The sequence below is a fragment of the Aquila chrysaetos genome, chromosome 23 (assembly GCF_900496995.4).
Source record: "Aquila chrysaetos chrysaetos chromosome 23, bAquChr1.4, whole genome shotgun sequence".
NCBI lineage: Eukaryota > Metazoa > Chordata > Aves > Accipitriformes > Accipitridae > Aquila > Aquila chrysaetos.
This window is the reverse complement of record NC_044026.1, coordinates 7,341,786-7,361,033: the sequence shown is the minus strand read 5'-3', so window position 1 is coordinate 7,361,033 and position 19,248 is coordinate 7,341,786. Positions and strand designations below refer to the sequence as shown.

Sequence of the window (19,248 nt, the reverse complement as noted above, 5' to 3'; positions counted from 1 at the left end):
TTTTTTTTTTAATATATATTATTTTTGGTTTTTTGAAATTGAGTAGACAGAGGAGCAACCTTATCCAGACAGTCAGCTTTCACTAGAACAAACAGGCTAGAAAGCTTTCGAACCACATAGATGATTAAGTGCTATTTTTGGAGCCTGTAGTAGCAGGATGCATTGTATTCCTGCTATCCATCCAACAGGGGAGCAATAAAAATTACATCATTGTGTCAAAAGGAATGTTTAAGATGCAAACCTAAAAAGCCAGCCACTTTAGTATTGGTTCATACAGGACTGGAAGGAACCACTGTGGTTTGGGGAGACAAGTATACTGCCTGTAGTACTCCATTAGCGTCACAACAGTCTCTGCAACAACAGGACATTCTCAGCTCATCTCCTTACCCTTTTAATTCGTCAGCTAAGCACATGCCAAACTGCTTGGTACCAGTTTCCATGCATCTTCTTATCATTAGGCGATAACGAGGCTCAAAGACATGGAGTGGGCAAGGGATGGTAGGGAAGGCCATGGTACATACGAAGATGGGAACATCTTTATTCAAACTGTAAGATAATTATTAAAAAAAAAATTCAGCTTTTTTCTGGGTACTGCTATATTCAGCATAAACCCTTAATATGACACTGATTCCAGTGGTTTCCTTAGACTCATTCTTCATAAATGCTTATCTACTCGAGGTTTGTCATTTTTACAAGACAAACATATTTCAGGACTCTTTCTGTTAATACATTAAGGCAACAATCCCTCTAATCTATTTTCATAGAGGAAAAGTCAGGAAATAATGGGCAATTTCCCAAATGTGTGCACACCAATACATCTAGCTTAAATACACATGGCAAGATTTTGGTGATAAATTTTTCCAGTAATAAAGTACCTAAGAACCAGCCATGTTCAAAGCAAGATGGTACAGAATTCCCAAGCTCAGTAAAGCCCTTTAATTTTGAAGAAGCCCACTAATCCACTTAAATAAAACTTGCAATTAAGCCTGAAAAAAATTTTCTTTTTAGTTGAGTTGTAGTGCAAGATCCACAAGTCACTGACAAAACTGGATCCTTGAACTTCTCCTGACCTGAAGTATAACCCATTTATAATTTGAACTCTACTCCCAGAAAAACCCCATTATAACTTTTAAAGCTGTTATATTGTTTCAGAGGAAAAAGCAATTATCTTTGTTTTAGGAATATTGGTGTGCCTCTCTACCATCCAAGCATATTGTAACTTGTTTATCAGCAACAAACATATCAAAAATACAAAACATCTGGCAGGTTCATTTACAAATTCATTCATTTTGTGCATCTGCATAAGCAAATGAAGCTTCTTCAGTAATTTAGATTGAAAAAATACCATTTTTATAACAGCTGTCAGTAGTAAAAAGAGAGCCTACTTTGACAATTCCTTCATTTCTTCCTCATAAACTTTCTTCCTTTCAGATAATTCCTCTGGCAAGTAACGGACTATCAGTTCTTCTGTAAGGACGGTCTTCTTGTAAGTTCTGCTTGCCAGAAACTGCAAGGAAGAGTCAACTCTAAGTCTAATAATGAGAAGACAGGTAACATCTCTTCCTCCCTACCCATCCCTTTCCTAAAGCCAAACAGCACGTTAGTCAGGACTGTACTGATTCCTCCTCCTTTCCAGCCTTCGGGCATCAAAACTTCCACTTTGGGGTACGTGGTTCACTCCGGTGCCCATTTAACTATAACCCCATGCCCTTTTTTTGGCAGAAGTTGTACTACCAGCAAGAAAAGGCAGTCCCGCCTCGCTTTTGGAGAAGATACATATATTCTGTTCACCCAGAGCTGCCAGGTTCCTGGCAAGTAGTACTCCAAGTCCAAGACGCTTTACGTCTGCTGGAGCAGAAGCGTTGACCAAGGAGTGACCATTCCTCATTCATCGCAGGTCTATACACAAACTGGAGATATGGTATCAACGGGGCTATGGCTGGGACTACCCAGGCATGAACCTGATGTGATACTTACTGGAAGCCTCTGTTTCTTTAAGCACCAGCAAACCCCACTTGTCTTCTAAGGAATGACAAAACATATTCTGGAGCAAATGAGGTCTGCTCACAGCTTGATGCTGTGGGTACTACTATGTTGTTCTGGTTTCATAGGACCATGGAATAGTTTGGGTTGGAAGGGACCTTTAAAGGTCATCGAGTCCAACCCCCCTGCAATGACCAGGGACATCTTCAACTCATCAGGTTGCTCAAAGCCCTGTCCAGCCTGACCTTGAATGTTTGCAGGGATGGGGCATCTACCACCTCTCCAGGCAACCTGTTCAGTGTCTCACCACCCTCATATGAAAAAATTTCCTCCTTATATCTAGTCTAAATCTACCCTTTTTTAGTTAAAAACCATGACCCCTTGTCCTATTGCAACAGGGCCTATTAAAAAAGTCTGTCCCCACCCTTCTTATTAGCCCCCTTTAAGTACTCAAAGGCTGCTGCAAGTAGTCCCCAGAGCCTTCTCCAGGCTGAACAACCCCAACTTTCTCATGCTTTCCTCAGAGGAGAGGTGTTCCAGCCCTCTGATCATTTTCGTGTCCCTCCTCTGGACCCGCTCCCACAGGTCCATGTCTGTCCTGTGCTGAGGACCGCAGATCCAGACGCAGCACTGCAGGTGGGGTCTCACCAGAGCGGAGGGACAGAATCCCCTCCCTCGACCTGCTGGCCACTCTTCTTTTGATGCAGCTTGCGAGTAGAGCACAGAAAATCCCCACATAGATGCTTTCAGAAGAACAGTTTTGTGCGTTTTTGTTAATCGGGGCAAGGACATACTTACTTCTGACAGCTTTTCTTTGCAGAGCGGGCAATGCGGATTATGGTCAAGGCAACGCTCGAGGCATTTGAGGCAAAAGGTGTGTCCACAGGGAGTGGTAACAGGTTCATAGAACAACCTGTAACAGAAAAGCTAAGTTGCCAACACAAAAAACGCAGCTTCCCAAACTGTGGAAAGGAGTGACTACACCTAGCCATCTCTTCCGTTCCTGCTTTTGTATAAAGCACAGGTGTCAGTTTTATCTAAGGATATTAAAAAAGTTTTCATTTACAAGTGGTAAACAATGGAGAAAACCATGCATAAAGGAGAAAACCACATCTGTAAAGATTCACCAGATGCAAGGTTCAGCAAAAAGTAAGAGAGTCATGATTTAGACATTCTCTGGCAGGTTTCCCTTCTGACACCCTGAAAACTTTTTTCAGAAACTAGAAAGGCTTTCTGATCTTAATCCCAGGTCAATGCAGTCATACCTCATGCAGAGGGAACACTCAAAGTCCGACGCATCCACCAGAGTTGCTGGTATTTCACTTGAAGTGACAGCGGTGTTTTCAGGTGAAACATCTGCATCTAAGTAGTTAAGATGACAATTATTTACTGTTTAAATTGTTTTTCCATAAAGAACCTAATTTATCTCTTTTCTTTTTTTTTTTTTTTTGAAGTTTTGTTCCAAAAAAACATATTTTCCATCTAAGTTTTAGACTTTCTGGCAGGAAATCTTTTGGAGATCAGAGGATGATGTCTATGGCCAGCCAAAGCACTTTAGAGCTAAATACCCATGATTTGCTTCTCCAAAAGTGGTTGGTTTGTTGTTTTTTTTTGAAGTCTAGTTTTTAAAATACTCTGCTATTGCTTTCCCACCACCATCACCACTCCCACATCAGCCAGGCCAGATGTTTTAAAGGACATTAAGTCCAGAATTTAATTTGTTTACACACAGTCAAACTATTTCATCAGTGTTTATTATATATTTCTCAGCAGGGGTAATTTTTCGAACAAGTATAAAAAAGCTTACATTCTTCTAGACTAGGCTGCTATGCAAAATCCCAAGTTTCAGACAGCTTAAAGTTTAAGGACTACTGGAGTTGCACTAGCTAATACTGATTTCACTAGTTCAGCGCTCTGCAAACACAGAAGCAAAACACTTCACTTAAAATTCTGCCCACCCTGGTTTTTGGGGGGTGGTATATATCCCTGCAGTTAACATGCTTACAGGGTATGGGCTTCAAACTTCACAGCAGCAGCATTTAAGCTCAAGACCTATCAGCTCGAGCTTCTGGTGACATTTATACAAGCAGATTCTGTAACTTCTTTTACAATCCGCATCTTTGTTGCTCAGTGATGAGTTGCAACAGAGCCATGGATTCTGCCTCCATGTCCTTTTCATTAAGCAAATTCTTGACCGTTTAAAAAAAAAAAAAAAAAAGCTCAGCTTTTTATGTTAAGTTAAAACACTAGGATGTTTTGTTAAAGGATAACTTATGCTCAGCATCTGGTTTATCTCGAGCACAGATGGGATAGGGGAGAGGGCACTGGTGTTGTGTGGCGTACAAAGAAAAACAGTGTTATCTTTAACCTACATCTCGCATGTTAGCATTTAGTAATAGCAAGAACCTAACTGTGTTAATTCTGCAAATAGTAACATGGCATCGGGATCTAGCACAGACCAGAAATTAATGGTTATGGGTAAAACGTGATCTCTGGCCTTCGCTGTGAAGATACAGGCAGGTCAGATTTCACAATCTATTTACTGAGTCTGCAGTTCATAGGCAAGTACAGGGTTCTTCCCTTCATGGCAACATGATCAGAAACTGGCCATACAGTGATCATTTGCAGAGGCAGCAGACAGACAGCAGCACTTTTAGACTTTTAATACTTCAAGGCAGAAGTGAGATTTGTCAAGGAGGTGTGGGTTGGGTTTTTTTTCCTTTAAGGGAAAAAATGCACACTAGTATAGCAGCGCTTTCAAAGTCCCTTTTAACCAATTATTTCACTACTCAGTGCAATATATTGCCTTCAGTATCTTTATCTCGGAGCACTAAAACCACTTTGGAGGTCTTTATTAGAAACTTGAGAAGCATACTGATTGTAAGCACTGCTATCAAGTGACAGAAAACTGGGGGGGCTTATTACCCTTCAAAAGGCTTCTTTGTTTGCTTGGAAAATTTCATGTAAAGTTACATGTGACTGTTTCTGATGCCAGTTAAAGATTAGTTTCCAGGCTTACTGCATCTTTCCTTCATATAGAAAGGCAATGAAGTTCAGCTATACCTCTGAGACCTAGAAAATGGAAGTGGCACCAGCAACACAAAGACTAAAGTGTTACTGGATTACACATTGGAAATGGCCCATTTGAGAAAGAAAAATACAGTGTTCATTGAATGAATTGAAACTGCTCTGGAATAAGGTAAATAAGCTGTTACAGCAGAAACAGACACACCAGACAAAGTATTCCAATCCCTGTAGGGAATGTTTCACTGACACCTATAAAAAGGGAGAAGGAAAGAAGTAGTTTATCATTTTTCAGTATGTGCAAAAGAAATCCCCTTCCCATGCCACAACACAAACCTTTTTTAGGAATCTTATTGGAGACATCCAAGCTTTGTAAATCCCTCATATCGTTGGACAGCTTTCTTTTTAAGCCAACCCCAGGTAAACTGGAGAGAATAGCTCCCAAAGACTTCTTGTTGTCTTCAAAATAGAGATCCAGAACATGATGGGGAACAGGAGAATCAGTGCTTCTAAACACATCAGATTCTTGGGACGGGGTTTTTGTTAACCTGAACACAGTATCCTAAAAAAATTAAGAACATTTATATACAGCATGAGACAATTTTGCTTTGGTTTTTTCTATTAGTTGTATACATCAGCAATAGATCAATGTCCCTACAGTGAGCTTAGCAAAGGAGCAAGGTCCATATCAAAGAAGGACACTCTCCAGTTGCATGAAATAGGGCCACTTCTCTCCCTGCAGCTCCCGTCCCTAGAAATTATGTTCTTCTCACACTAAAATCCTGAGTGAAAAAAACCCACCCACAAATACAATCGACCCCACATGAAGGCATCACATTGTCTTCTGAAAAAAGAGTTTCATTCTCTTATTCTTCTGAGGAAGTACATCCGAACAACAAGATCCAACAGCAATGGAGAAAACAAGCTTACCATGAAAGTAAGTGCCTACATGAGTGCAGACAAAGACAATGTCACACAGATCAGACAGATCCTTGTGTTACTTTTGGTATTTTTGTTGAACGCTTTTTCCTTTACCTTTGAGGACCCAGCAACAGAGCTGTCTTCCACAGCTGACTGTGTGTTTATGCTACTCAGAAACGCGGGTTTCAATCTTGTATGGGATGTTCGACTAGAGAAAGGTGCTGTTAGACTATCATGCACATTTTCAAAGGCTGGGAAAAACATCTCACACATTATCTAGTCAATTGGAGAGAGAAAAAAAAGAAAAAATAATAATAATTACGACATAGATATTTATGTTTGCACAAACACAGATACACAAACTTCACAGCTTCTGGATGCCAAGAAGCTTGCAACAACCAGGACATCCTGCATTCCCCAAAGCCCACAGGAAACTTGAATGGCAGTCCCCACCACAACCACAGGTACAACCCAAGGTGCTCTTCTGGTGTCCACCTCCCTCCCCGAAGGCTTCTGCTCCCCAGGAGCACCCGGGGCAGCAGTCTGTTGCATTCTTCTCCTGCCCCTACCCATCTCCACTCTGACCCTCAGACCCCTGCCTCCTGAAGTCTTCAGACCACGCTCTCCTATCAAAAGCGGTTAACAGAGATGTCTTTAAGCTGTCCTCATGCTCTGCGTCCATCTCCTCTATCCTCACGCAGATTTCACCCCTAGCTAAAAGCTGTGTGGAGCCTGTTCCCCCTCTCACCGGTCCATACCAAGCACCTTGCCAAACCCCAGTTTCTTTTTATAAAAAGCTGCCTGTATGGACAGTCACAGAGAACCTGACGAAATTTGGTTAGCACTAAGTGCGTCTAACTTCCCATAAGGGACAAACTGCTACAGAGACTGCAGGATTTCTCCAGGACAGGGCAGAACACATCTGCCCCCTCTCAACCCTCTGCCACTTCCCATTTTAAAGTGGTTTTCTGATGGGCACTAAAATTAGCAGCCTCAAGCCTACAAAAATCCAGGTGTACTCAAATCCGGCCGACATACCGCAAGCGTAATCTACAAAGGACAGCGGCCCAAACTCCAGATTTGCAGTCGGATCCACAAATATACAATCCCTCTGGTCGAGGCATCAACCAAACCCAAGAGGTGCCTCGCACAGCGTAATGCTAATAAGGTTTATTGTAGAGTCTACTGAATCAAATTATCCTTTGGCTGTTTATTATCACCTGAAATAACACAAATTTTACTAGGCTGCAGGAGTAAGAGCAGCATGATGGCCCAGAAGTGGCTAGTAAATACATTTTATACCTTTTGGGCTTCTTTCTTCATTGAGCTCCATTCAGGATTTAAGGCAACACAATAGAGAAACTCCTTCAATGCTTCCTCAGTCCTTTCCAATCCAGAAAGAGCTTTTGCTTTCACATAATGGCCCTGTTCACACAAAGGAAACGTACAAATCTAGAGATCATTTCTGAAGCGACAGCAAGACATCAGCAAACAAACTTGGAAGCTCACGTCATTCTGCAGGTGAAGAGCAAGATGCTTTTTTGCTAACAACCTCTTTAACACATGCGACTGAAGGAAAGTCAGCCACTTTTGCTGAAGAAGATCCCCCAGGAACCCACTGCTGCATCACCCCCTGCCAAAGACACTGCTCTTTTCCTCAGGGGGGACCTGATGCAGAACGAGGAGGGGTATTTCTCTCCCTGGGGACCAAGACTACTATATATCCCACCAGGCTCGATACCCCAGAGAACAGTTTCACATACCAGGGCAAACTTAACAGTACTGAAGCTGCATGGGAAAGGCAGTGGCATGGGGCAGGCTGGAGGTGGCAGCTGAGGGAGCAAAAGATTTTAGGTTCAGGACATTCACTTCTCCTCAGTGTCTTACCAGGACAGAGATGATTTTTCACCTATTTTGTTTTGCTAGAGAAGACCAACAACATGATGAATTTAGGGCAACTTACCAACGCTTACCCTGAAACCTTTTAGCCCATCCTACCTCTCCCATGTCCTGGAGTAACCCCTCCATGGCCAACAGGTATGGCAGTCAGCTTGGGGACAAGTCCTACTTTACTTGTTACTAGTAGCAAGACAGGAATGCCTCACCTCTGAATTTCCCCACAGATATCAATTTGCACTTCAAATCGGACTACAGAAAATACTTCCTTAACGACGAAAAAAAACTAAGAGTGCATTTAAAGATTTGCCTCTTGCTTATTAGACAGAAGTGTGCTCTGCAAGTCCACCTCTGATCCACATGAATATCTCTAGGTTGTGCTGAAAATACAATTTCACTAGTCTACGAGACTGGTTAGATAAGCAGATACACTCTTCTATTCGTCATACTAATGCCAAAAGATCCTGTATCACATAATCTTCCTGAGCGGGTACCTCCCTCACTCTTTCAATATAGCCCTTCAAGCTGAGCCCCGTTAAGATCTTTACCCTTCTACCATCGAGAGGTAGGAGGCTTGTACCAAAAGCAAGTAACAGGCACTGTGTAAGACAGGTTACTTAACGTATGTCACTCAGTGACCTGAACAAGAAGTCTCAGTACACACCAATCTCTCAAGGCGAGATACATTTTTCTTTTCCCGAATGCAGTAAGAAGAGAGGTACTGTGAGGCCTGACCCTCACCTTCTTATCTTGATGCTCGCAATCTCTGTAAAACCTTTTTAGAGAGGCCCTAACATGCCTGACATCACTGTCAAGATTACTCCACTGCACTGGGGAGGCTACAAGGTTATTTGGCCTCGTCCTTCAGGGCTGCAAGAGCAATTTCCTTATCCAAGCTGCGAGGCAGGACTGAGCTTGGCTGTCTAGGGACAAAATACCTAAAGATCCAACACCAGAAGCGAGGCCCAGGGACTAGACACTTCAAAGACTACCGCTGCCGCCTTCCCTTTCCTATTTTCACACAGCCTTGACAAGCATCGGACTGAAGGGTAAGGTCGAGGCAGGACCTTGTGCAGCAGGCAGGATCCAGGCAGGAGGGCATCTGTTTCTATCCGCCAAGTAAAACTACAACTGGAAACTTCTCCCCACCTTAGAAAGACAAAGGACCTGGGTTTCATAGCAGCTGAAAAGAAACCAACTTCTCTATTGCTCTAATAAATACAGTGGACCCAAGAGCTTCACCAGTAACTCAGCAAGCCATTACATTTGAGTTCTCAGTAAGCCCAAACATACTGGTAGGTGAATGCTTGCCTCCCAGGAGCTACTCCCAGAAAAAGTTTAATTTTATGATTTTTTTTTTTTTTTTTTTTTTTTTTAAACTACACAGCGCATGTTTGAGCTAATCTCTGCCACTGAACGCCTCAAGATACAAAACAAAGCAGATGCCCAGAATTCCTGGAGAACATGGGTTCTGGATCAGCACAGCTCACATGGAAGTTCTCACACACACGCAAGCAAAGCGAAATGTGTCTGTGGCACTGCTGGTTATGCCATGATGACAAATTTCTTGGTTTTAACGGGTGACAAGACAGATAGCCTTCAGAGACAAGTACCTAACTCGTTAGAAACTAGATGCTTCAGACAGCTCCTCTCCACTTGCCCCACGTCTTCCCCAGCTGGAAGCGGAGAGCTAGCTGCAGCCCCCCACGCCGAGGCAGGCAGCCGAGGGGCTCATGCAACACCTCCTTAGTCTTCACAGGGAAGCCAAGGTTTGCCTAAAATCCTTCTCCAATTCCCGGTGCTACCCTCTCTCCAGGTAGCCCCCAGGGGCTTTATCTGGTCAAACCTGTGCTGCAGTTTTGCTACCGATGGGTTAGGGACTGACCGGAGGTGTAATCCTAGGTGGGACGAGCTGTCGGACACCCGGTCTAGCCTCAGGCAACCGGCAGTAATAACAGGCTCCAGGCGCTTCTTCCATTTCTCTCTCGTAACATCATTTCTGATGCTTGCTTCAGACTGCCCACAAACCCGTGCTCCTTGTAGCACTTCCTTCCATTATGAAAAAGAAATCCCAACCCCCTCTATAAATCACCATGACACAGGTGGGAATCACAGATATGAACGCTGTCCCCACCACAGAGAGAAGCCCCGAGAACAAGCAGTTTTCATTTTGGTCTTTACGACACGCAATCACCGTACCGCAGGCCAGTGGGGTTTGTTTCGGCAGAGGACGTCCGCGTCGTGAAGAGCTTGCTGGTAGTTCTTCATCAACGTACAGAGTTCTGCTCGCTGTGCTATTAGTGAACACTTGCAAGGAGCTGGAAAACAAAAATGGTTGCAGGGAACTCCATTAAAAGAAGCACTAGGACATGTTAAATACAGTAACCTAATTTCCAGCCAGAGTAACCTAAAAAGCACTACAGCACAACGGTTACCTTTATACTCTCCTGTTACGGAAAAAAAGGCAATTCCTTCCTTCTCTCCCTCTTAAAATATATTCCTCTGAGCCTGGAAGCAACCTCTGCATTTTATCTAGCAGGACAGATTTCATATTCGTATACAGGATGCCACCTGGTCTTTCCCTCACCTTGCTTACAGGACACTTAAGAAAGCAAAAAGAAAAAAAAGCCCCAACTGTTTCTCCGCCCAGTGTGGCTTTGCACAAAAGAAATCACCAACGCAGGACTTCAGCTAAAACGTTCACTGTAAGCCACTCATTAAGAAAAATGCATGCAGCCTTCACATTTCATATCCACTTGCCACCCACATACCTTTGCCCTCCTGAGGGCAGGCAAACCTCTCACGATCACACACATTGCCTCAGTACCCACACATTCACGAACCGTTCCGTTTGCGTGGATTATGAACATCTCAAGCGTTATTATTCTGTCCTTTCCTAAGGTCTCTACAACACGTTTTAAGATGGAAATCTTCCTCCAGCATAAAATCTCACAGAACCTCAAAAAAACTTTGGCTGATGCACGTTCAGCTTGTCCACCAGGACCTCCGGGTCTTTTCTGCAGTGCTGCTACCCGGCCCAGCCCGCCCTGTCGCACAGGGTTATTCTGTCCCAAAGCAGGCAAGGCCAGTCAGCCCATGCCCCAGGTTGTCGGTCTGAGTGGCAGCCCTGCCCTCCAGCACATCAACCGCTTCTTCCTCCCCCAGTTTGGTGTCAGGGACAAACTTGCTGACAGCGCGCTCCGCCTGCTCGTGGAGGTTGTTAATAAGGTGTTGAACTGCGTCAGCCCCATTACCAACACCTGAGCAATGCCGCTGGTAGCCGTCCACCCAGCAGCCCTCAAGCCATTAACCACCATCCCGTGCCCCTGATGGTCCAGGCAGTTCTCCACCCTTCCCACCTCTACCTCCCCAGTTTGGCCAGGAGGACGCTGCGGCAGGCTGCATCAGCAGCCTTGCACAAGCATGCTAAGCCCCAAACAACGCTCTGCCTTTGTCCACTAAAGCAGTTAGCTCATCTTAGGAGATGAGATTTAGGCATGATTTGCTCTTGATCACTCTTGACCTTCACGAGCTGGGGAAAGCTTCCAGAGGGCTGGAAGCTGGCTGCTGGATGGCAGCAGCTGAGTGCAGTAACTCTTACCCAAACACAAGCTGGTTAAAACTGCCATAGCTGGGATTAAACTTTAAAAAGGCTCCAAGGCGTGCTGAGATAAAATACTGCCTCATTTCTACAAATTTTAAACTTCCCCTCCAAGCTAGCTTTCTCAAGATTTTTCCTGCAAGTGTCACCTCCGGCATGTCCCTACACAGGGCTCTCGTCTCCATACCTCTCCTGCTCTCTGCAGCCTGCTTTGGCTTCACTGTTTGCATCTCACTTCAGCGCGAGCATCCTAAACACATCCTCAGTAAGAGCACATTGCCTACACAGAGCCTGGGCACACACGCCCGTGTGCATGGATACGCAGAATAAGCACGTAACTGCTGCAGGTGCCACCACTCATTAAGTTCAAGCACCTACCAGGAGGGATGGCCCAAGATCACGTCCCCCTCCCGTCTCCTCCCCTCCCTTGAGCTGATGCTGGTGCTCGTGCAGCAAACCAGGCTCGCGTGGCTGCACAGAGAACCAGAGCAAGGAATCAATTGACTGAAAGCTAATCCAATAAAAACAAATAAATAAAAAGGTTTAAGAGGATCAGTTTCCCCTCAACTGGTTCACTGTACGGCCACACCAACGCGAGTGCCAGGACAAGGGATGAGAAAGAAAGAAGCAGCAAGGACTGCTGCCTTTTTTGGCTGTAGCAGGGACTGATGCCAGATATCCTAATTGCAGAATGACATACCAGGGGTGATGCTGCCCAATGGTCCCAGACAGCGACGGCTAGAGACGACACCTAAAACAAGGAGCTCTGCAAAAGCTAGTTCACACCGTGGGATTCTGTGCAGGGGTTTTTTTTTTTTTTGTTTCTTTGGTTTTGCCTTGGTTTGGTTTTTTAACTATTACACATGCAGACTGCTGCAGTGATCCACATTTCTAGCCGATAATTCTTAAAAGGACTGCAAGTTAAATGAAATTGAAAACAATTAACCTAAGATCTCCAGAAGCAAGCTTTTTTTTTGCCTTTTAGTAGATGCTCAAATACGAAATTATTTAATTTAGCTACCATTTAAACAGCCTGTGTCTTCTGTTTATACCGAATATGAACACATACTCTGCATTTCCATCATCGTACCTGCTGCAGGGTATTTGTGCGGAGTGTGCCGAGGGGGGTAGATGCAGACAGCAGAGGTAGGTGCCTCAGCAGCCGGGCAGAGCGCTGGGTGGGGGATTTTTTGGCACCACAGGGGAAAGAAAGCAGTGGGAGATTAAGGGGTAGGCAAGCCAGCTTCCTGCTTCTGTTCACTACCGCACAGTTCAGGCACGCTGACGCTTCCTAGCGCTTTTCAGCACACAATTCAGCACCGTTCATACGTTCGGCAGACTCGGAGAGAGAACAGCTTCATCGGCTCTTTTTCAGGATCTTGTCTCCACTGCAAAAGTTTTAAGCAAAAAAAAGCCACCGCAGAGCACAACGGTGTGGCAAAGGCTGCAAGTCCTCCCAAAGGAGAGCCCAAAGGCTCTCACAACACAAAGGGAAAATAATAAGCTACTGAAAAAAACCAACCCCAAGGCAAACCAGAAAAAGCTACATGTATTCAGGGCTTGTACCTCTTGTTCAGAGTCTCAATCAGAAAGCGTAAGGTGTGGCCCATCTTAATGATGGCAAGGAATGTTTAGTTAACTGGGGGGAAACCAACAGCTTTGCTAAAGAGAGCAGTATTTATGAGACTAGAGTGTAACAGGTTTTCTACAGGGAGATGAAGGAGCTAGACAAGATGCCGCAGCTGGACCCGTGCCCAGCCGCCTCCGTTCAAGCTCACCCCACTCCGAGACACAGCAGCACAGCCCAAAAGCTCGCCGGCTCGTACCCAACCTGCGGTCCCCTCGTCCCCAGCCTCCTGCTGCCAGTAGGACCATCCCAGGAGGGTCCACGGCTGGTCCCAGGGCAAGGCTAGATGGACTGAAACCTCATACTGTCTGTCAGTGGAACCGCAGCATCAGCTGGCTGACTCTAACTTAGGGTACGTGTGGAAGTGTGAAGAAAAAGTGAATATCCGGCTACAGCCTGAATAACTACAGGGTTTCTACAAGCACCGCGGTATCGAGTTGTTCCACGCCACTGCATGTGCCGTGGTGAAAAAATTAGTCACAGAAGGTGGACGGAGAGGGCTGAGGACATACAGAGTTTGTGAATGCTGCTAGATGCCGGTATACTATAACAACTGTCAAGTTTATTTGGGAAAAAACAGAGTCACACAATAGCCAATAGTTTGTTTTACAATAATGCACCCATTCTTTCTTCTGGAGGTTAAAGAAAAAAAGATTTCTTTTATGAAATGTCTTATTATTTCAGGCCGAGTTAAAAAAGAAAAGCGTAAAAAATTTTACTGTTTCCACAATACCAGCAGATGGCATTTCCTGAATCAAACTCTTCTGGGAGCCTGCAGCTGCACAGCAAAATTTATGTCCTTGTCAGCATCAGCGATCCACTGCTGAGGCTCCCAGGATCTGTGGCTCCGGGCAGCCGGGACACAGAGACTTCCTCGGAGCTGCGGGTCCTGGGAGCTTTCCCACGTGGCTCCGTCCCTCCCAGCCATAAACCCACGGCACCAGACAAACCCCAGCCCAAGCAGTGCCCAGAGCCAAGGGGCTTAGTTGCTCTCTGCCTCCTGGACCCTCCTTGGGACCGCCAAGTATTGCCTACTCTGAGTGTGGTTGTCAGCTTGGATTTTCCAAAATCGTTAACTTTCCGCTCACACCACCTTTGCACTCATCTGCAGATGTTCATTAGATTGCGTTTTTACTTATGCAGAAGCTAACACCCCAAATTACTTTTCCAGATATGCCCAAGCATTCAAGTTTTAAAAAAAACTATGCTGCTTGAGTTCAGGAGACTGACAGGAGAACAGGACTCCCCAAAATCTCCCTGTGCCACAAAGGCAATTAAAGCAATTAAGAGAATTCACCAAACTGGCTGCAGATGACAATAAAAGTTTTACTGTAATAAACTACTGCTGAGATTTCTTCCGGGAACTCAGCACAGAAAGAACAAGTTTAAAGCTGCTAGAACTCCCTAATCCTTCTTATCTGACGTTTCTTCCTAGAAAGGCACATTTTATTCAACTCTATTTTAATCCCAAGCATATTTCCTGAATGCATGAGCAGAACTTGAACAGCGTCATCACAAAAACACCTTTCAATCTTGCTAGTAAGAGTCAGCCTGCGCAGGACTTTCGGGGAAATTTTTCCCGCATTTTAAAGAAACTTCTGCCCCTGGAGAGAAGAAGAAATTTGGCTTGCTTGCTTATATTATGCATTCAGTTCTGAACAATTCGGTATTGAAAGCTTTTTCATAAGCTTGAAAAATAATATGACTAGCAAGCTAGTCTTTCTCCTCCAGACTTCACGCAAGCATGACAAGTCCATGCACAAAAAATGGATACACAACCCTGTATTATCAACACTGGTTCCAGCACAAATCCAAAACATAGCCCCATACCAGCTACTACGAAGAAAATTAACTCTATCCCAGCCCAAACCAGCACGATGGCATACTTGGAATCAGCAAGCCCACATTTTCACACTTACCAGTCTGCCTTAATTGGATTAATAACTGGATTTTTTAAAAAAATTACTATTTTCTCACTATCATGGCTTTCCTCCCTGCATTTACATCACTGGCAGCCTTCAGGAGGTGAAGTAACGAAAAACCCCAGATGAAGCGTGCAAGAGGTTTTAGCACACAGAGGATGCAAGGAAAGAAGCCCGTTCCTCCGTTATCCCTCTCTTGCAACCACGCACCCTTCCACTGCCATTACAAAGCAGGTGCTTGCAAACAGTACTCCGCAGGCAAACGTAACGCCTACTTCCACCGGATGACCAGCTCTATTTCTTTTGTTTTCTTTTATCTTCATGCAGCTATGAAGTCTTTTTCTTCCTTCAGAAGTGCCTCTTACAAATTTCAAAAAGCCACCCCAAGTCAAAGTTTTCTCTCCCGTCACCTCCACGGGGAAGCCGATTCCGGCACCGCCGGAGAGCCCCAGTATGGCTCGTCTGCACTAAGCAGCTACAGAGCTGGTCCATGCCTGATGGGGATTTCTCCTCTACACACAACCTAAGGGCACAGCGCACCGAGATGAAAAAGCAGAGGAGACCTATTTAACCTGGGGTGGACAAATGGCAGCCACCACTTCACTAGCAGAACTGAAGCAGCAACGCTCTCCCCTTGCCTTCCCACCCGAAGACACAGGATAGCCACCCACTTGCTGCTTTGCCCTCCAGCATGCTTACCTACGTGCTCTCTGGTCTGGGGGACAGGGACACATCAAGAAACTCCCTCGTATTATCACTCTGACTGAAAGAAAAGACACTGGCAACAGATGAGCTGGATTATTCTTAAGAACATACAATTTTAAGACTGAACTAACTTCTCTCCAGGCCTCTGTATTTTGCTATTCAAAAGCCCAGACTTAAGAACACGGATTTTTCTGTGTGCTGGACAAAATGCTTTAGATTCCCAGCAGTTTTATTTCAGGCTCAGTAAGCCCTCAGCTAGAAAGCTCCATACATTATTTAAAGCTGGACTGTCATCACCACTAAGCACAGCTAATCACTACTCCCATCATTACTCAGGAGAAACACCATAAGGGAAGTTATATGCTACCTGGAAGAAGACCTGCTACAAAGAAGGTGCAGCTAACTTTGCGCCCTTGCTTTCATGTTGCACCTCTAGCCTCGTGAGGCAGAAGCATGCCAGACTGATTACATTAACCTACGGTTTAGTTTGCATTTCCACAACTGCAAAACCAATGATAACCTTCTTTACAAACCCATTAAGTGATTGATCGCATGGTACAGCAAAAGTCCTCAATTCAAGAATGTCCCAGCATAAAGCTAAGTGTAATATATTAGATCATTGCTCCCTCCTATCCAAACCCTAATCTCTCAGCTCTTTGCTAGATGCATGCTACTCTTTCCAGATAAAATAGCATGAAATCAACACCTCCTCCCTGTATTTTCAGTTCCCACTCTACCCTTTGGACATTTGGGCACTGCTTCAGGTGACATACCTCAGGTCCATCCATGGCTGCGTGGCACTAGTATAATAAAACCATGAAGTACACAAATGTGACTCTTTTCAATGCTTACTAGTTCTTCCAGCATTTAGTTTGGGGTTTGGGTAAGGTTTCCTACCAAAGCTTCAGTCAGAACTGAAGTATCCTCTCAAACAGCAGACAGGGAGACTGTCCCAAAGCAAGATGCCTATGGAGAAGGCTTCAAAACCAAAACAAACCACTCCAAGCGGTCAAACCTCTGTCCAATCTCCAAAGCACCCAAGGAAAAGTCCTGACCCCCCACAGAAACAGGGAGCTGTGCAAGCTGCACGTGAACCTGTGATTGCAAGGACATTCCAAAGACACGTTGTGCTTCACAGCCAGGCGGGACCGGCCAAGTAGGTCTGTCATGATCATAGTTAACAAGATCAATTTACAGCCAGATATTCTATCATAATATGGCTTTACCGGTGATAACCTAGTTACCCTGTTTGTCACAATCAGTATACAAGCTACATTTCTACTAGTTACTCTTCAGGTCTCCATAACCTTATCTTTTTCCAGTTAAAGCTTATTTCAGCCCAGAATTTCTGACCCTCTGCATTCTGCAAAAAGGACCTTCTTGTTTCTCAGTTACTACCTCACTGCTTCTGTCCTCAAATAGAGCGAATCACTCAATACATTTGTAAAAGAGAAAAGGAGTGGTGCACTATCCTACTGATTTTAAGATTAGGAAGCGCAAGTCAGTTCTATAAATGTATTCTTCCAAAAGCAAAAGACATCCTGTTTTACTTTGTCACAACAAAAGAAAAAGAGAATATGCTGTTTGAAGAGACTTCAAAAATTCTTCAGACTTTCTGATACGTAGGTATAGTTCGTTCTCTTAGATTGCTGAAGTAGTTCCATTATTTATAGGAAAAATTACACCTGGGTTGCATACATGGGGGGGGAAATATTCACCCCATCTGAAGTGGTACATAACTGTAAGTTACATGAGCAATGTTAACTACTTAAAAAAACACACACAAAGACTGTCTGCTGTACAGCACAGTGCCCCCTCCCCTTCGTGCCCGCGACAGATAAGCCTCCTGTCCACCACAGCCCTAGTCTTGCAGCCCTGCAAAGTCCCTGCCTTCAGCAAACGCTCTGCAAATGAGCAAAACTTCCAGAGATCCAACTACAGGCTCTGAGCTTTCAACTACAGGCTCTTTACAAATCAGGAGTAACAGCAGCTCCTGCTCCGAAGTACTTGACATGTTTCCGGTGGTGTCATGTATGAAGTATTTACTACTATTTTTCAAGCACTACCTCAGTAAAAAAGGAGGGGGCTGAGGGACAGAAGCCTGCAAAATATTTTAAGTTTAAAAACAACACTTAGACTACTGCAACAGTCTCTACGTAACCTTGACTCCTACTTTTACACATTTTTCTGCCCCTGTAAAACAGAACAAACAGGTTTTGGAGACACGCTTTAAGAAGATTGCAAGAGGTGCTTTTACAGAGGGATGAGAAAGTTCTTTTTAGCACAAAGCCTCTAAGCAGCAAACATCTACTATTTTTTGTAGCATGTAATTTCAGAAAGAGTACCTCTTATTCTTCACTTAGAAGTCACACTTTCCTTTAGGAGCTACAAAATTAAATATTCTTCTGATAAATTATTAGAATGAACCATTTGCTGTTCCAGGAGTCATGACAGCTGTCTGCCATGGCGCGCTTTTTTTTTTTTTTTTTTTTTTTTTTTTTTTAATGGCTAGTACAACATGTCTTTACTACTGGAAACCAGAAAGCATTCCCAAGACCCTGTGAGGAAGGAAGATTCGGTCAACCTCTTTTTTACCGTATCAGAAAAAGACAACCGACCTTATCTTCTAATAGCAAACTTCTAGAAATGGCATACAAAAGAAGAGACTGTTGAAGGGTACTTAATACACATAATTCGCACATAGGTGCGTGTGGATGCTCTCTAGCAGTTTGCTTTGAACAACGCAACTTCAGCGCAAGTGCATCACTAAGGAGCACAAGTCCTTAGAAAACAGCAGCAGAATTAATAAAACGCATACTATGGCATCAGATACCTTTCTAAAAATTTAAGCACAGCTTTCTAAACAGAGTTCAGCAGCTTCCCTTTGCAGACAGGGACTCTTCTTTGCTGCTTCTGACCTTGACCCATGACTAACACAGAAACCCTTCAACCATCAGGTCTGCAGTAGGATAGCACCAAGAGGATGTCCCACCAGTCCACCAAGAAATTCTGATCATCGTTTTCCCCCTTATGTGAAACAACTCAGAAGCGGGCTTGGAAGGAAAAAACCCCAGCAAATAATTTTTGGGGCATGGCAAAATGCTTACCCATAGCTATCTTACTCATGGCTGTAAGCACTCAGCTCAACTCCGAAGAACGCGTGGTTGGAAGTTTACCCATGCCATGCTCTCCGGGAAGCAGTGCAACCCCACAACCTGGCATTTACCCAGCAGGAAAATCCACAGCAGTTGCTCTTGAATCAACATGCGCTGAAGGTCTGCAGCTTTAACAGCTTGAGGGCCAGTATGGAAGGAAGGTCAAGAGATGCAGCAAGACGCACTTATTTTCTATGCGGAACACTGCCAGGTTTTTTTCTACCTATTTGAGAGTTACCAATGTAAAGGGGAGGCAGAGGGGAAGGAAAAGCCAAAGATACATACCAACTACCCACCTACGTACACCAAGAGTAGCAATAATTGAATTTGTTTCCAAAGACACCGACGTGAACAACTGTCTATAAAGACCAGAGGAGACAGGATAGGACGAGGTGGCCACAACGGTTTGTAGAT

The 19,248-nt window shown here is 44.4% G+C and overlaps 1 protein-coding gene across 1 annotated transcript in view; it reads right to left on the bottom strand.

Annotated features, from left to right (window-relative positions):
- Positions 1–19,248, bottom strand: part of LONRF2 (LON peptidase N-terminal domain and ring finger 2) — a 34,946-nt gene that overhangs the window by 9,255 nt on the left and 6,443 nt on the right. The window contains 8 exon segments of the mRNA XM_029998906.2: positions 388–546; positions 1,386–1,507; positions 2,782–2,896; positions 3,249–3,345; positions 5,344–5,569; positions 6,043–6,204; positions 7,231–7,353; positions 10,024–10,142. Coding sequence (XP_029854766.1) covers positions 388–546; positions 1,386–1,507; positions 2,782–2,896; positions 3,249–3,345; positions 5,344–5,569; positions 6,043–6,204; positions 7,231–7,353; positions 10,024–10,142 — 1,123 coding nt within the window.